Below are 17,595 nucleotides of genomic sequence, written 5' to 3' on the forward strand. Positions count from 1 at the left end.
TCTGTGTAGGGGCAATCTGAATATTTTGTACTGGTACAAAGCTTCGTGTATAACATTTCAAAGGGCCCAGGAGTTGGAAAAACAAGTTTTAGGAAAACAGCTTACAAATTTTTCAAAAATGAATAAAATTAAAGATGGGCACTTATTTAATTTTTTTTATGTTGCTGGAATATTCCTGTTTTCTTGGTTTTTCCTGGAAAGACCGTAGAATTCTCTTTCTGTTGGCCTGTCGCAGTTGAGGGTTCACATAATAAGTGAGTGTCTATTCCCAGGAGGAAACAGGCTCCAATTTGAGCATACCCTGCTGTGTCCTCAAGATAATTGCTTATAGCAATATCCCAGCAAATTAAGTTTTAGAAATGAATTTTCCATCCCCGTTTTTTAAACCTTGTTTGTGACAGAAATGAAGTTAATTTTAGGTCTGTTATTAACGATAGTTCTAAACAACTTCAAACAGGTTTCTTGGAGACACACACACAAAAACAACTTTGAACAACAAAATTTGCCTTTAGCAGTACATGTACATTGTCGAAATATGTTCATAATATTTTTGCCCCATACTTGTATAAATAAAGTACAAAAGAGCCGCTCATCCCCGTTTTCTTTGGCTTCATAAAAGTAGAAAAAGGTTGCTCAGATAGCAAGAACACTAGACAAAGCAGGGACAAGTTTGCGTAACAACATTCAATATTCATGCACCCCCCCCCCTCTTGTATTGCAATGAGTAAAGCATGTTTTGACTTTGTCTAACATGACAATAAATTTCATCACAAGTCTTTCATTGCATCATGATACAGAAAATACAATGAGGCACTTGAATTAATACATAACTTGACGGAACAGACAACAACAGGCTAGATCAAGCTGCGTTACTTCTCTACATTTTGGAGCCAGCAAAGAAAAGGAAGCACAACAATATCGACCAAAGTTCAAACGGCATTGCCAGTTTGTGTCCAGGGAATAAGATATGTCCTTAATTTGTTCCCCATGAGATCACAAAAGCCACATGTCTGAATCTGACCAAGCATTCATTTGTAACTCAGGCAGAGAAAAACAAAAACAAATTAGGACCTTTGTATTTCCTTTAACCTGTCAAACTGATTGTGTAGACCCAAGCCAGGAGGACTCAAACTGTCCAAATGCATCACAAGGATCCAATCTTCAGTTAACTTAAACCAGTTTCCTTTATCCTCAGACTTAAATGCTTCCCTCCCCCAAGGGACGATATCATGTGTAAACATGATAAGACGCCAGACATAAAAAAAAACAACCCAGACCAGTTCACCAAGCAAGGCTCTTGCCATGTCGTGTCAATATGACCAGAGATAAGGTGGCACCACGTCTAAATCAGTACAGGCAGCGCACTTGTCAGGCAGGAAACAGGATCTGATGACTTGACATGCGAGTGTAACATCTTAGCTGCCCCCTGGATATGATTGATTGAGGTTATTAAAAGCAACTGGCATTGATATGAACACCAGGTGTGGTCATTCGACTAGATGTGGGAAAGAAGGATCTTAGCAGGGGAGTTTTCTTCAACAGATTTGGAAAGGGGGTGGGAGGTCGTATATCTAATGTTCTGTTCCAAAGAAAAACGAAATCAAAGGAGAACCAGGCTGAAAGTCAAAAAGATTTCAGCGAAAGATACATTTCAATACAAGCTTCTTCTATTGTCTTTCAAGTTTGCATTTTCTAAACTGATTCACATTTGCTGGTCAAATGTTAAACTCTGGAACAAATCTGTTTTTTATTTTTTTGGAAACCTTTTTCACTGCAACTGTCACTTGTGTATGAAGACAAGAATGAAACTAACAGCAAGAAAAAAAAAAATCTTGAAAAAAAGTTTTTTACTATGATCTTGAGTCAGTGATATAAAACTTAGTTTAAAGAAAACAACTTCTGCCACAAGTGATGTGTTTCCACATAACAAATGGGAAGTACGTTCACATATATATTGAGTTCTCCACCTTTATGAAGTTTATGTCAGAGGGCCAAAGCTAACTTACACAGCTCAAAAGTATGGACACTACAATAACTCTTGCAATTAACACATAACACAAAATTTGCCCTTTTGTGTATAAAGCACCAAGAACTGAATCTGAACGTAAGCGTGAATGGGTTGTTCTGTACACTTTACACATTCTCACAACACTTCTAGCAATTGAAAAAACCACCCTGAACAAAGAGCATTGCTAGTACATCACAACAACTCAGAAGGCAACAAACAAACAAACACTGGGATTATACTCAGCTGTTGTGTGGCAAACAAGAAGCAGCTGCTCAAATGTTGTCAGAACACCCTGAAGAATGGAGGATGGAATTGAAATGCTTAAAGATAAACGACGTCAACAAACCAGTTGATCCTCAAAATCTGACTACACTCACAGAAAAATAGAAGTATGTATTGCACATACGCTCAGCTTACTTGGGCTTAGTGCTTTCATTTTTCTGGCCACTTTCAAAAGCTGACATAATAAACAGTATACACGACATGCTCAAAAATGTTTTCTGGAAAAAAAAGCAATAAAAGTAAATGAAATTATACTCATTTGATGCAATTCAGTTGAAGTTTATAGCTCTAGAAACGAAGTCTCAACTACATAAGCTTATTACTGGATAACACAAGTAAATACCAGGAAATACAAGGGAAATCACGGCAACAACGCTCTTGTATGCTTCCTTTCTATTTACATTCAGACTACTTCTGCGTCAACAAGTCTGTTCTAAAAAAATCATCCGCAAATCTCATGTACGTTACTGGTCATCACAAACTAGAGCACTGCATTGAATCCTAGTTGGAGTAGCATTGGAAGCCTGTGACGGTCATCTAGAATCACAGACCGACGGTGAGGTAAACACATGACATCACTCATGAGTAGTAAATGTAAGAACACAACAACTGAAAGACCACATGGAGAGACAACTTTCGAACTGAAAACATCATGACTAGCTTAGACGGGTATATTAAGAAATGGATAGCCAACCTAAAAACAACTATATGTATGGTCGCTTTTATGGACAAGCAGGCTAACCCAGATTTCGGGGGTTTCCAGAAATCTTGACCTACACCAAAAGTGGGCATTGCCCTACCTGTAGGATAAGTTTGGTTCCATTGGTGGGTATGTTTGTTTGTTTATAGATAAAACTCTCAGTCTTTTAAAGAAACAGAACAAGGGACAAAAATTTTAACTTAGATTTTTTCAAAATAGCATTTTTCGTGATAGCCCCCTTGTGCTTAAAAGCGACCATATAAAAGTTTGCAAGGGCAGCAATCGAAATAATAAATAAACAAAAAAGATAAAATAATGCTCAAATTATTAACAAATTTTCTTTTTACTTAAAAGTAAAATTCTCGTCTGAGATCAAATCTTGTATGTTTTCAATAGTATCAAAAGTGAAAAAAATCAACATAGTATACTTCTAAAACACGAGTAGGTAAGCCATAATATCAGCCCTGGAGCAAATATTACAGGCTGCATTATCGGCAACTAAAGACAAATTTTGAGTTGCTTCAAAATACAGTCTAACACCCCTAAGGGACTAAAGAGCAAACCGAAACCTTATCAACTTGGTTTCTAGCATGAATAGAAACTAAATTATTAAGAAGGCAAGAAGAGAACAAACATGGACAATTCCTTTATTTCCCCAAAATTGCCAATTTTAAAGCATCACATGGATCAAAGCTGGAAAGAGAAGAAATTTCACTGGGATGAAAAAAATTATATTAAAAATTCTCGAGAACTTGAAAAGGATTTGCATTTGCTTCTGCATAGATTATTTTTTATGCAGACAAAAAAGAGAACAAAACAGCAATTTCAATTGAAGAAAAAAGATACAAGTTCCACGGATATAAAGACAGCAAATTGTCTTCGCACCCTGTTGCAATAAATAAATTTAAATCAAACTATAGAAATAAGACAGGTTTACTATTATAGGTAGAAATAGTTTGGCACCATTTTAAAATAATGAAAAGATAAGCTTGATATGTGGAAACAGGGACAATAGTCTAAATGCCATGGGGTACTTTGGAATTAATTATCAATGCTGAATTGTATGTGTGTATCAGCAGGAGGATTTTTTTTTATAAGAGATACAAAAAGAAATGACCTTTATGTATCCAGTGCGTCTTCCAGAAAGTGTCGTCAAATCTCTATTTGATACATTTGGAGGTGGCCAGTATTTCCTTTATGGAGGGGTAAAATCTATTGTTTTGGCACAATTTGATCAAATCCTCCAAAATCAGGTAACGGTATATCTTATTTTCTCGGTCACAATTTGATATGTTAGATGTTTGGTGAAAACAACCAAACAGAAGGCTACTCCACATTGCAGGGTCAGATCTTTCGTTTGCACATGGAACGTGATAGGCCCTAATGAACTTTTGGGTCAAGTCTGATCAAACAAAGCAGATGTTAATTTGATATCTTGTGCACTGGCCACCGCTATCCCTCAAATATATCGAACAAATATCTCATAGAGATTTGATGAAACTTTCTGCAATGGGCATTGGGTATTAGACACCAAAATGCTAAAAAATACTTTGCATTAAGATTCACACAGCAATGCTTACACATCAACTGAAACCGCTTCACACGAAAAAGGATTGAAATTTAGGTTTTAAAAGCAGATACACAACTACTAGAACATACATTAGTTAGCAAATAGCCACTAAAAGCGTACATGCTTTATGTTTGCAAGAGAAAGACAGATAGTGCATTGGTATCCATCTAAATACAAGCATCAACCAAAGGAGAGAAACAAACAGCTCTATCTAGCAGCCACATGAACAGAGAATTGAACAGAGCCAAAGCATAGTCCACACTGATTTATTTATAATTTAAAAGAGACCATCAAGGAGATACTGACCCAAATTGCTCACACAAAAACTATAAAAGAACATTTTCTTAATTTCTAGAACAAAATTTTCACTTGACTTTGCAGTTACAGTCTTGGAATCCAACAGTAGCCATATCATTGTCATGTAACAAGTCAAAATAAGTCAAAAGTCATTGAATGTTGTAATCTACCTCTATATACTACTCTGAAGATTCAATTTCACATATCCGTTAAACTTTTGTATGGGTCAAAACATTCTGAGAGGAGAGATGATTATGCTTTTGTAAGTTGAAAAGGAAGCAAACCAAAATATGCATCCAAATTTCCTATTTTTGTGGCATAGCTACAGCCACTTCAGAGGTGAAATGAGCCCTGTTTAGACAATCCATGAGTCAAACGCACCGTTATTGTTAAACTAAAAATGCATGCAAAATACATCCCGGGAAAGCAATAGATAAAAAAAAGTATAAACATGTCTGTAAAAACAACTGGATTCACATTATCTTTGGATTTTAAACCGGCTTATAAGCCCGCACCAGATATAAACACAATGAGTTTGAGGAGGACTAAAGCCACATTTGTCTTTGTATCACAACAATATGCATATCACCCTATCACTGAACACCACGGACCATTAGACGACTGGGTAATTACACTTCCTTCATCCTCATTCCAGGATATTGTAAGTTATACAGTATTCATATCTGTCTGTACCTTTGGACTTACAAGCAATTCTGATATGGTTTATAAAGGCAAATGAAAAAAACAAACAAGAACCCCCCCCCCCCTCCCCCCCCCCCCCCCAGCAGTAAGACTGATGATATCCTCTGAGAACAAAAGCAATTTACACAACCTTCCATAACACAATAGTCCAAAAAGTTGGTTTCCAAAAGCGTTCTACGGGTAAAACATCTCAATAAATCGTGCTGTTGGGTCTGGATTACACTTATGTTACAAATGCATATTCAGCAATGGGCACTTGAGGTGAAAATGACTGATGTTTGAACTATTTCGTAGTCAAGATGAAACAGTATGTCGCAACTTTTTTTGGGGGTACTTTAGGAACATGCAGTTTTACAATCCATGGAGATCTAAACAGTATCTGCCTATCCGTATATTTCAGCCACACAACTCAAAGAAGGCTTCACATCGCAGGAGGACTCCAGTGTTCACCCATGTTGATTAACAGGAACTGTCAAAGCCTATTCCTTCGGGTCCCTTTACATGTACAGTCCATTCATCGACAAACTGGCACTTTAACCGACGGACGCTAGATCTGGATCATCGTTAAACTGACAGTTTGTCGACGAGAGAAGCTCCATTTAGACGTACAGTTTTTTAATCGTAAAAATGTCAGTCCTTGACAAAACACACAAAACACACCCAAAAAAATGAACTTGGTAATCCGGCATTAAATCGTGTTCCCCGCCTGATATTGACTAACTTTGGGTCGCTGATCACGAAAATTTTATTTTTTTGATTTGACAAATATTTTGGAAAATTTTGGAATGCATTTTCAACTCCGCTTGGGGCAACATTAAAAAAGCCGCTCACTCGTCGTCATGCCTTCAGTTTGCCCGCCAAATCGATATCGAGAGGATTGCTCATTTCCATGCTCAGTTTTACCAGGAAGTTGACAGGATGTCGGCCATTCTCTCGATGTCCTACAGTTTGTCGATCAATGAACTGTACGTGTAAATGGGGCCTTTGAGTACTTCTGTTTGAGCTGGTATTCTCTCAATTCTGGTGCCTGAACAAAACATGAGTTTGAGAACCATGGCATTGTAACCACATTTTTGCAGCTCTGTTTAAACTTTTCAAAAGTCTAGTCCTACTTCATTCACTTTAAATTTAAAGCTGAAAATTTATTATTTTCTGGCATCCATTTTATCCATTCTCCAGAAATTCGTCTTGACACAGTCGTCCTGCTGAAAATGCACCTTCCTATCTGTATGTGAAAAACACAAAGTTTTGACTTCCAGTAGCTTGACGCAGACAGGTACACATGATGCATTCCTGCAACAGAGCAGCATTAGGAACAAAGTATTCTTTGGCATCTTTCTTATCAGACTGTGTGGGGTGCAGAATTTGCGGGCACGAAAAGTGCTTTGGACAAGCCAACCAAAAGCTCTGATATGAGATGAATTACCCTTGAAAGGGCACAAACTCGAGACACAGTTTTTCAATGAGCCAATCATAACTTCCCAACTTCCAGCTTATGGACAAAGGGGCAGCCTTTGTACAAGGTTCATATTGCACCATCATTAAAGAACAAAATCTGAAAGCATGCATAACAATCCACAAAATTGCACTGGCACAGCATCCACATAACTCACAAAGGTGAAGTTATATCCGAAGCACAAAAGAACATTCCCACTTGAGTATTGTACGACTATTTCTGTCATAATCCATCATGATCCACATAAACAGTCTTTGAGCAGTCACCATTGGGGAGAGCTGTGGAGGACTTGTCGGACTCATCCATGGCTTTCTTCAGCTCGACTCGAGCCTTGCGAACCACAAACCATAACAAGACTACAGTGATGAGGATCTGTGAAGATAAAAGAAGGAAAAAAGAGCGTGATATTGAAGCATGAAATTTTGTTATAAAGACACAGCATTTTTAAAAACTTATGCAACAAACAACATATACACTACTTTTCACAACCTCTAGACTATGTAAAAGTTCAGAAGTTGCAAACCTCAAGAGATTGAGCAATTACAGTATGTTCAGTAAAATTTTATTGGTCGATCTAACCTACTTATTCAGCTGCGATCTGATGGCCCATTTTGGATTACACAAAGATAACTAGTGCTGGTCTTAAGGTAAGATAGATGGGATCATAATGCTGACTATTGAATGCTGTTCATTACACTAATCTAGCTCATAGATCCCCCCCCCCTTCCCGCCCCCCACCCCACTTTACATTTACATCCCACTTTTTGCTGATTTCCAAGCATAGGGACTTTAGACAGACACTCTTGTAATAAGAAACTCTGAACAGTGCTGCCATATGGCTGCATTTGGGAGTATTCTCTGGCACTAAATCTAAAAAAACTATTAGCACTTTGTCATGGCTATGAAAAATGTGCGAGATTCTAGTTATTGGCATTGCTTGAATTGGCCAATTTTGCATCAATGTCTTCCGTACCATTGGCACAAATTAGGTAATATTTTCCTTTGTTCATTTAGTAAATGGGATCTCTATTGTTCTCATTGTTACTGATCTCATTGCTACTACACTTTCTTCCTTCTGCTTCATGCTATGTCACAGAATGTGAAAGTGAATGTCAGATTCATTAGTTATGCTACCTTTTCACAAAGTTCCCTCTCTTATGTAAAACCTGCAGCAACTAAGACACAGACACCAAATATAGTGTAATTCCACTGACACATGCCTAGTTTAGTTAGTTTAGTATGGGGTTTTACGGCGCTCGCAACTGCATAAGGTCATATGAGCGCACGAAACACAAGTTAGTTTTTTATTCGCAGTTCACTGCACGGCTGGGTACGGGTCATTTGATCTTAAAACGTTAAAATATTAAAAATTTAGTGTAAATATATAATTTCAATCTAAAACAACTTTCATAAAAAATATTCATAATTCAATTTTGTTCTACATCACAATTTTCCATAAAGGTCAATGGCCTTCATAAAATCCAAAATTCCGTTCGGACCAATGACGGAAAAAATGTCTTGTAATTTTTTGCATTTAAAGTAGGCTATTTCCTTTAGATCTCTCCAAAGTGTAGACATTCGGTTAAAATGTGACATATGTCTGGACATTACAGTCACACACCCATTGCTCTTCTTACAATATGTCCCTGCAAATCCCTGGCAGAGAACGACAACATTTTGTGGGTGGTTGGTGGGTGCTCTGGTGTGGTTTGCTCCTTCTTTCCTATCAAACGTCTATCGTCTTTATCTCCCCTTCTTCTTTTTTGTGTTGGTTACTCTCTTGTAACACCTCTAATCTTCAGCCCTTATATGACCTTATTGTGTTGCAAGTGCCGTAAAACACTCACTAAAACTAAAACTAAGGACAAAATTTGTAAGCAAGATATGAATGCGAGGAGCTTATGATGCTATGAATGCATTAAACATAATTCCCATACTGCAGCCATATGGTCCAAGGCCAGATAGGCAATTTTTCTGTTGGCCCTACACAGGTCCATAATATATATCATGTGTCAGTCATTCACAACAGAAAGCAAAAACAGCACCCCAGATGGCCGCAGTGCATTTAAAAGGCAAAGTATGAGAAACTGTATTCAGTTCTATCAAAAAGGAAAGTTGTGCTTTGTAATAGTTCTGTCCACATGCCCAAATATGTCAAAAATTGATGTACAATATAAGGTGGTTCTACTTCTATAATCCAGATCTTAAAACAACACCCAAAAAACCCCCCAACAAACAACAGGTGGTGGCACACCTATACTCTTCCACTTTCGATACAATTGAGTCACCTATCGTGTACACTCAGGATGGGAGCAAATGTCCAACAAAACTTCAAGGTTGGAAATAAAACAGAATGTTAACCCTTCCAGCCCCAGCCATTTTTGTACACTCGCTAACCCAAGTCCCAGCCAATACAGCAGTATTTCAGAAAAAGAGACTCATGCATTTTAAAAAGTGATGTAGTATCTTTGTAATGAGGTTTAGATAATAACATATAACAATCTTTAAAAGTAAATGAACAAATATTGTGAAAATTAACGTTTAATTAGGTTTGCTAATTCAGAAAAATGCGCAAATAGGGTAAACCCCCCCCCCCCCCCCCCCGAACTGAGAATACGCTCTTGGGATGGTGAGAGGTATAAGCGAAAATATACCTGTCCCCATCGTTTTATGCAAGAAAAATCCTGAAATTATGCAAACTGAGCCCAAAAATGTGAAATTATGCGATTGTTTAAATTTTAACAAGGAATGATAAAGGAAAATAAACAGAAATTATGAAAAAAAAAATCAAATTCTGCTAAATTATGCGGGGCGCATAAAACCACGGGGACAGATATACATCCAAGGGGCTGGAAGGGTTAATACTAGAAAGCAACACAATAGCACACACCTGACCACCGAAGATGAAGAAGCCGGTCATCCTGTTCGAGTCGTCCGTCATGAGGTCCTCCATGGTGCGTAGAGTCGAGCCCATGTAGCAGTTCAGCAAGGTCATGGGCACCAGGCCACCCACGCTGGAGATGAGGTACCTCATCAGTGACATGCTGGACAGCTGTGGAAAGTGACGGAGAAAGAGAGAGAAAGTCACAAAATCTGCCTTATCAAACAAGCAGAGCAAAAAGCCCTGAAAGCAAATTTTTTCCGTAGAGAGAAAAACTTTCATTCTTTAAACAATTGTACCTAAATTATGTGTTCATCTTGCTTTTTTCAGTATCAAGAATAAAAATTTTGACAAAACATTTCTTGAGCGCATGCAACCAATACTACGGGTTAAGATGTGCTAGGACCTGGATAATAAAGAATGATCTTATCTATCTTTTCTTATCTTATCTTTTTTAAGAAACTGCAATAAAAAAATTATAAAAACTTAGGGTTCTATTTAAACCATAATGGAAGCATCAGAATTAAAAGAAAAACAAATAGTCGAACCTGCTTGAAAGGCCATCTGTACAAGACAATCCCCTGTATAAACGACAATTTCCCATTGCTTCCCTTGTGTATATTTTTTTTACACTAAAATGACACTGTGTAATGCAGCCACCTGTCTAAGAAGGCCATATTTTTCCTCGACAATGAGCGGACGTTTTAGACAGTTTTGACCGCACCTCCATCTTGAAATAACTTCTTTTCACAAGGATGCCATTTTCATGAACAGTTAAAATACAAATTTTTCTTATGTTGTTGTGATTTCACATTCCTTCTCCTGCCTCAAAGGCATTTCAGCCTGATCCAAACTTTCATCCCCAAATCAAGATAAAAAGCTCATGAAATAACATCCTCTTTCATGTCACACCAAAGATAGTACATAACAAGATGGTTCACTAAGCCAAAAAAGTGTCAGCGGAAGTCTGCTCGTTGCTTCAGATGGCGCTGCAGTCTTTGTTTTGAAACTCTCTTTCGTTTCTCCTGAAGAAGATTAGGAATAGCACCCCCTTGCGTGCGCAGGTTGAATGCTGTTCACCAGCTGTTTGGGTTCATTCAGAGCGGAGTTTTAGGCTTTAAAAATTTTTTAATGACCTCTCGCCTCTCATTCCAAAGTCAAATTAAACAAGGAAAACAGTCGCCCCTTCCTCAAGAAGAGGTGTTTTGTCAGCATAACCATTTAAAAAAAGTGTTCTTTCGAAATTTGAATTCTATTTTATTCAAAAACTCGTTTGTTTCACTTTGAATTTTTTCACATGTTGTTGTTGTTGTTGTTATCGATCCAGCAACAGCTGGGCTCTCGCCCTTCTGTCCAATGCCATGTAGTGATAAGTGCAGGTCTGCTGCAGTTGCTGTAATGTTCCATAGAGTGTGTTGTCAATGTTAGGTCTCGGAGGGAGAAGGGTAGCTCTGATGTCATTTAGGGCTGTACAGTGGAACAGGAATTTTTTCACATAAGTAGGGTAACTCTGTTCGCAAAGGGTGCGCTTTTTTGAAGAAGGTGCCACCGGATTTTGAGGACTCTTTTTTAATTGGCTCAAAGAGAGGAGTGAACTATCTTGTTATGTACTATCTTTGGTCCCACTCAGCACTTACAGAAAACAAAGCATTCTGGAGGCCGAATGGAATAGGCGTGAGTCGGGTGAGGGCAATGACCTTCATCCCATGAGACCCACTGACCACGTTGATGATCGCTTCGACCTTGCGTGAATAGAAACGAGCACGCAACTGTGCTGCACATAGGCATCGCATGACTGGAAGAGAAATTGTCAGTCCAATAGTGACACTGAATGTGACCACCAACGGCCCGTACAAACATCCGTACAGATACCTGGGGAGAACAAGTTGACGACATCAGAAAAATCTCACTATTGAAAGATGGAAAGCTAGTTAAACATTAACGTGGGTGGTTGGCGGGTGCTCTGGTGTGGTTTGCTTCTTCTTTCCTGTCAAACATCTATCATCTTTATCTCCCCTTCTTCTTTTTTGTGTTTGTTACTCTCTTGTAACAGCTCTAACCTTCTGGCGCTCATATGACCTTATGCAGTTGCGAGTGCCGTGAAACTTCTACTAAAACTAAACTAAACATTAACACGCCCCCCCCCCCCCCCCCCCCCAACTCCCACACACACACACACACTTCATGAAAATCACAACCTGCCGTTCCTGTAAGACATACTATCAACCCTGACGTGAACACCCCTCCCCCCCAGTGACCCTGAATATTGTATACTAGGTCAAGCAATTAGAAATGGTTGGGGGGGGGGTAACTTTACCTTCACCTCAACCTTTACTGGTGTACTGGGTTATATTTTACTTTTACCTCAACCTTTACTACTGTTCTGGGATATACTTAACCTACACCTCAGCCTTCACCAGGTCATACTTTACCTTGACTTTCATTAGTGTACTGGGTTATTCTTTAATTTTACCCAAGCCTTGATTTTATTTGGTTTTAATAAGCATTTTACAGCACTCGCAACACACTTATGTCTCATGTGTTGAAGATTAGAGGTGTTACAAGAGAGAAACAAACGCAAAAAAAGAAAGGAGAGAGATTTATCAAGACAATAGATTTTTGACAGGAATGAAGGAGCAAACAACACCAAAGAACCCGCTAACCACCCCAACCTTCACCATTGCACTGGGTTATACTTTACTTTTACCTCCATCTTCACTATTATTTGCCAAAAAAGCAAGAACAGACAGATATATATAGAAGTTCATTTGTATCAACTGCTGTGAGGTTACTGAACACAGTGCTACAAATGAGAGAGAAAGAGAGAGAGAGAGAGAGAGAGAGAGAGAGAGGGAGAGAGAGAGAGAGAGAGAGAGAGAGAGAGGAGAGAGAGAGAGAGAGAGAGAGAGAGAGAGAGAGAGAGAGAGAGACAGAGAGAGAGAAAGAGAGGGAGAGGGAGAGGGAGAGAGAGAGAGAATGTTTTATGGAGCGGGTTGTCCCAGCACGTGAGACATGCATTTACTAATGTCCTGTCTTGTTGTGCGTATTCGTGAGTGCACCTAACCTTTGTAACGTTTACTGCCATTGTTAACGACCAAGACAAATTATGTGTGTGTGCCCAAAGAAAGGTACCAAAAGTCGGAATAACGTGAGAACACCACACACTTTTAAAAAAACCTGATTTTTAAAATGTATTTATTCATGGAAAATTCATTTCCATTTTGTCATTTAGTTGATATTAATATCATGAATGGAATTCAATGTCAAAACATAGTAGGGAATAGAAAAACATGCTTCAAGAATAGACTTTAACACTTTTTAAAAGCAGTTTTCATTACTTGTTTTCTTTATTATACCCTACCCTAAAAATAATTCAAAATAAAATATTTAGAAGTCAAATCAATGAAAACCCTTTCAGCACAAGGTAAAAAAATGGTGGATCTATAATTTTTTAATGGAAACACATTTTCGTCAAAAAATTGAATTTTGTCATTATCAGCCTGTAGTTCGAAACGGTCTAGGGCGACTTTTGGTACCTTTCTCTAGGCGCACACACAAATTTCTCCCTGCGAGATGAATAAAGATAGTCAATGACAATTGACAATGTCATTGTCATAATACTCACCCTGACGTGACCATGAGCAGCGAAAGGCCCCACGCCATGGGGAAGGAGATGAGCACGAAGAGGCCCGTGATGACCGACACGCTGACCTTGGGGTCCACGTGCTCCAGCCAGGTGAGAACGTTGCGGATGTAGCGGTGGCCGAACACCAGCAGTGACACGATGACCACGATGACAGCGATGGAGGTGAGCGTGGCGCGGTAGCACCAGTCGTTGGAGTCGGGCGTGTCCGTGATGATGGCGTGCATGAGCACTCTGGACGGACCTGGAGGAAAGAGTTCATGGCATAAGTTACTACTACTTCTGGGCCTCATTTTCTCAATAGATATATAGTCATCCAAATGGTTTTCTTTTGTTTTTGTTTTAGTAAGAGTTTTACGGCACTTGCAACACAATAAGGTCATATTAGAGCCGAAGATTAGAGGTGTTACAAGAGAGTAGCAAACACAAAAAAGAAGGAAGGGACCTGAAGGAAAGCATTAATGACACAAGTTACTAGATCTTCTTTCTGTGGTTGAACTGGTCTTTCTCGTTTCTGTGAAATATTTTTTCTTTTAGTTTTAGTAGAGGTTTTATGGCGCTCGCAACTGCATAAGGTCATATGAGCGCCAGAGGATTAGAGGTGTTACAAGAGAGTAACAAACACAAAAAAGAAGGAGGGGAGATGAAGACGATAGATGTTTGATAGGAAAGAAGGAGTAACCACACCAGAGTACCCACCAACCACCCGCAATTGTTTTCTTTTGCTGATAATTTTTAAAGTGTTAGTACAGTTATAGTATGACTTTTATGGCATTTGCAACATAATTACGTCAGATATGTGCCAAAGAGATCTTACAGTCAGATATACCCTGAACTCTAGCAGGGGTATGAAAAAAAGAAAGAGTACATATGCTTTTCTTTCAATAAATCCCAAAAGTGAACAAAGATGTATCAACAGTAACAAACATTTCTACCTGCTTCTCCATCCTCATCATCCTCGTCATCAAACGCTTTTTGTTCTTTTGAGATTCCTACACAGACATCTGAGGTACCTCTCTTGTCCTCATCTCTCTGTCCCCTTAGTAGCTGTGGGGAAGAGAAGAAGATTTATGAGTAAAAGCCATGACAATGTGGAATAAGCTCCAGGCAAATCTTTACAATGGTGAGCTTTATAAAAGTGTTTTTTTAGTTTTAGTAGAGGTTTTACGGCGCTCACAACTTCATAAGGTCATATGAGCGCCAGATGATTAGAGGTGTTACAAGAGAGTAACAAACATAAAAAAGAAGGAGGAGAGATAAGGACGACAGAAGTTTGAAAGGAAAGTATAAGTAAACCACACCAAAGCACCCGCCAACCACCCACGAAGAGGCACAGAAAAGACAGAATGCAACAGACAAGAGAGAAGGTATGGTCTTTTAGGAGGTGAAAGGAACATCCATCTCGTATAGGACCAAGTGAAATGGACAGGGAGGAAAGGGGGGGAGAGCTTTAAACCCTCCCCCCCCCCCACATACACTGCAAGTTCAAGAATGCCCCGTGTAGAATTTGAAACAAAGTCATGCCTATCATAGATCAGCATGATCCAAACTTTGATAACGGCAAGCCTGATATAACAGTAATGGAAGCAGTTTCCAAAGACAAACAAATGAAAAAGATACGCATAGAGACAAACACACATGGTGGATCCCACTAGAAGGCCAATGCAACATGAGAGCGCCCACCAACCAACCACTGATCCAAACTTTGATATCGGCAAGCCTGATATAACAGTAATGGAAGCAGTTTCCAAAGACAAACAAATGAAAAAGATACGCATAGAGACAAACACACATGGTGGATCCCACTAGAAGGCCAATGCAACATGAGAGCGCCCACCAACCAACCACTGATCCAAACTTTGATAACAGCAAACCTGATATAACAGTAATGGAAGCAGTTTCCAAAGACAAACAAATGAAAAAGATACGCATAGAGACAAACACACAAGGTGGATCACACTAGAAGACCAATGCAACATGAGAGCGCCCACCAACCACCCACAGGCTCAAACACAAGGAGAGCTAGCCCACTGACCTGGTGGTGCAGACCTGCAGCTGGACTGTTGGCGTTCCAGTCAGCGTGGGGCTCGAACTCCTCCCCGTGCTGATGCTCGCCGTCGATGTTGACGGGCAGGAAGACAGCGTCAATGTCCGAGGACTGACCAAGCAGCAGCCCCGGGCTCAGCTTGAAGGTGGTCATGTCGGCTCTCACAGGCTCCTGCCCCTCACTGCATGCTGCGCCTGGGTGAAAGAAAAAACAGAACACAGCTGTATTTAGTTCCCGGGAAAATAAGGAGTCGTACTTCTGCTTTTATTCAGTTTTAGTAAGACTTTTACTGCACTTGCAACACGATAAGGTCATATGAGCGCCAGAAGATTAGAGATGTTACAAGAAAGCAACAAACACAAAAAAGGAGGAGAGAAAAGGACGACAGATCTTTGATAGGAAAGAAGAAGCAAACCATACCAGAGCACCCGCCAACCACCCACTATGGGACACAGCTGGCTGATGGTGGAGAAGACCGCCCAGAACAGAGACAGGCAGAGAGCCCTTCTTGGCGGCCGTTACCGAATCCATGGGTGAAAGAGGCGGATGACGATATAGGAATTCAGTTATGTCAAAGAAAAATCTCACTATTGAATGATGGAAAGCTAGTAACACATTAACACCCCCCCTCCACCATCCCCCCCCCCCCCACACACACATTATATATTATATATATATATATATATATATATATATATATATATATATATATATATATATGCACCTGGAAGTGTTAGACAGGAGTAGGTGGTAAGATTGAACCCAAAGCTCCCATTGTTTAACACTTCAACGTGTTCACCCGGGGCGCTGTAGCATCGAAGTAGACATATAATTTTAATGGAAACAGCTTCGATTACTTTCAATCAATGGTTTGTTATCAGAGTTCAGGTCAAAAACTCGTGATGACGCGAATTAAAATTTTGTTACCCTTTAATTACAGTAGTCGTATCATTTAGAACGCTGAACAAGCAAAATAGACCATAGATAAAAACAACAAAGGGGAAGAAAAGAAGTCGAACCCTCCAACCACTCACAATGTACTATTGTTAGACGGAGTACGTATCTTGTATGCGTGTAGTAGGGGCAAAGGCTGTTCTATAAAAGAATCCCTATTGGAAAACGAAATACAAAATAAATTTACCAGAGCTCGGGGTGACATTATGTAAATTGTGAGACGATTGTCGAAAAAGCGTGTTTTTTTTCCCTTGAGAATTACATACTATTTTAATTTTGGCTATGTCTTGACAACCTGCGGGTTAGAATATTCGTATGTTATTGTTGTTGTTGTATCGAACCAGCAACAGCTGGGCTCTTCTGTCCAATGCTATGTAGTGATAAGTGCAGGTTTGCTACAGTTGCTGTAATGTTCCATAGAGTGTGTTGTCAATGTTTGGTGTCGGAGGGAGAAGGGTAGCTCTGATGTCATTTAGGGGTGTGCAGTGGAACAGGTGATGATCCACAGTCTCATATGCATAGTCACACAAGGGACACATTGGGGGAAGTTCCGGGTTTATTCTATTCAGGTGGAAGTTGAGCTGTATAAATATGTTCTGTTCGTAGGCGGGAGATCGTGGTCTGTTTTTTTCTCTGTATATGGTTGATATTGTCATTCCTTTTTGTTGTGGTCATAAGTTTGAAAACTGCTCTGCCTGTCTTTCCCAGGGCCCATCTGTTCATCCAATCTTGTTTGTTGTTGCTTTTAATGATTTGTTTTGCAGTGTTGTATGAAGTTGGAATGTTGGGTTGTTCCTGTCTAGATCACCGTTTGGCAAGTGTGTCTGCTCTGTCATTTCCATGTATGTTTGAGTGTACGGGGACCCACTGCATTACTAGGTTGATGCCACAGAATGTTATCAGATGATGGGAGCCAAACAGTATATGAGTCAAATCTTGGTTTAGATGAGTAAACCAAGAGAGTAACAAACATAAAAAAGAAGGAGGAGAGATAAAGACGGTAGTTATTTGATAGGAAGGAAGTAGCAAACCACACCAGCGCACCCGCCAACCAT

The 17,595-nt window shown here is 39.4% G+C and overlaps 1 protein-coding gene across 2 annotated transcripts in view; it reads right to left on the reverse strand.

The window, feature by feature from the left end:
- Positions 1-5,688: 5,688 nt before the first annotated feature.
- The window catches only part of LOC101858635 (transmembrane protein 64), a 73,785-nt gene continuing 61,878 nt past the window's right edge, over positions 5,689-17,595 (reverse strand). For both annotated transcript variants that reach the window (XM_005100738.3, XM_005100739.3), the window contains 6 exons: positions 15,575-15,780; positions 14,475-14,586; positions 13,522-13,783; positions 11,534-11,768; positions 9,906-10,067; positions 5,689-7,387 (listed from right to left, as the gene is read on the reverse strand). In XM_005100738.3, the coding sequence (XP_005100795.1) occupies positions 7,238-7,387; positions 9,906-10,067; positions 11,534-11,768; positions 13,522-13,783; positions 14,475-14,586; positions 15,575-15,739 (1,086 nt within the window). In that variant the 5' untranslated portion in view covers positions 15,740-15,780 and the 3' untranslated portion in view covers positions 5,689-7,237. The remainder of the gene's footprint in view (positions 7,388-9,905; positions 10,068-11,533; positions 11,769-13,521; positions 13,784-14,474; positions 14,587-15,574; positions 15,781-17,595) is intronic.

The sequence above is a fragment of the Aplysia californica genome, unplaced genomic scaffold (assembly GCF_000002075.1).
Source record: "Aplysia californica isolate F4 #8 unplaced genomic scaffold, AplCal3.0 scaffold00258, whole genome shotgun sequence".
Classification (NCBI taxonomy): Eukaryota; Metazoa; Mollusca; class Gastropoda; order Aplysiida; family Aplysiidae; genus Aplysia; species Aplysia californica.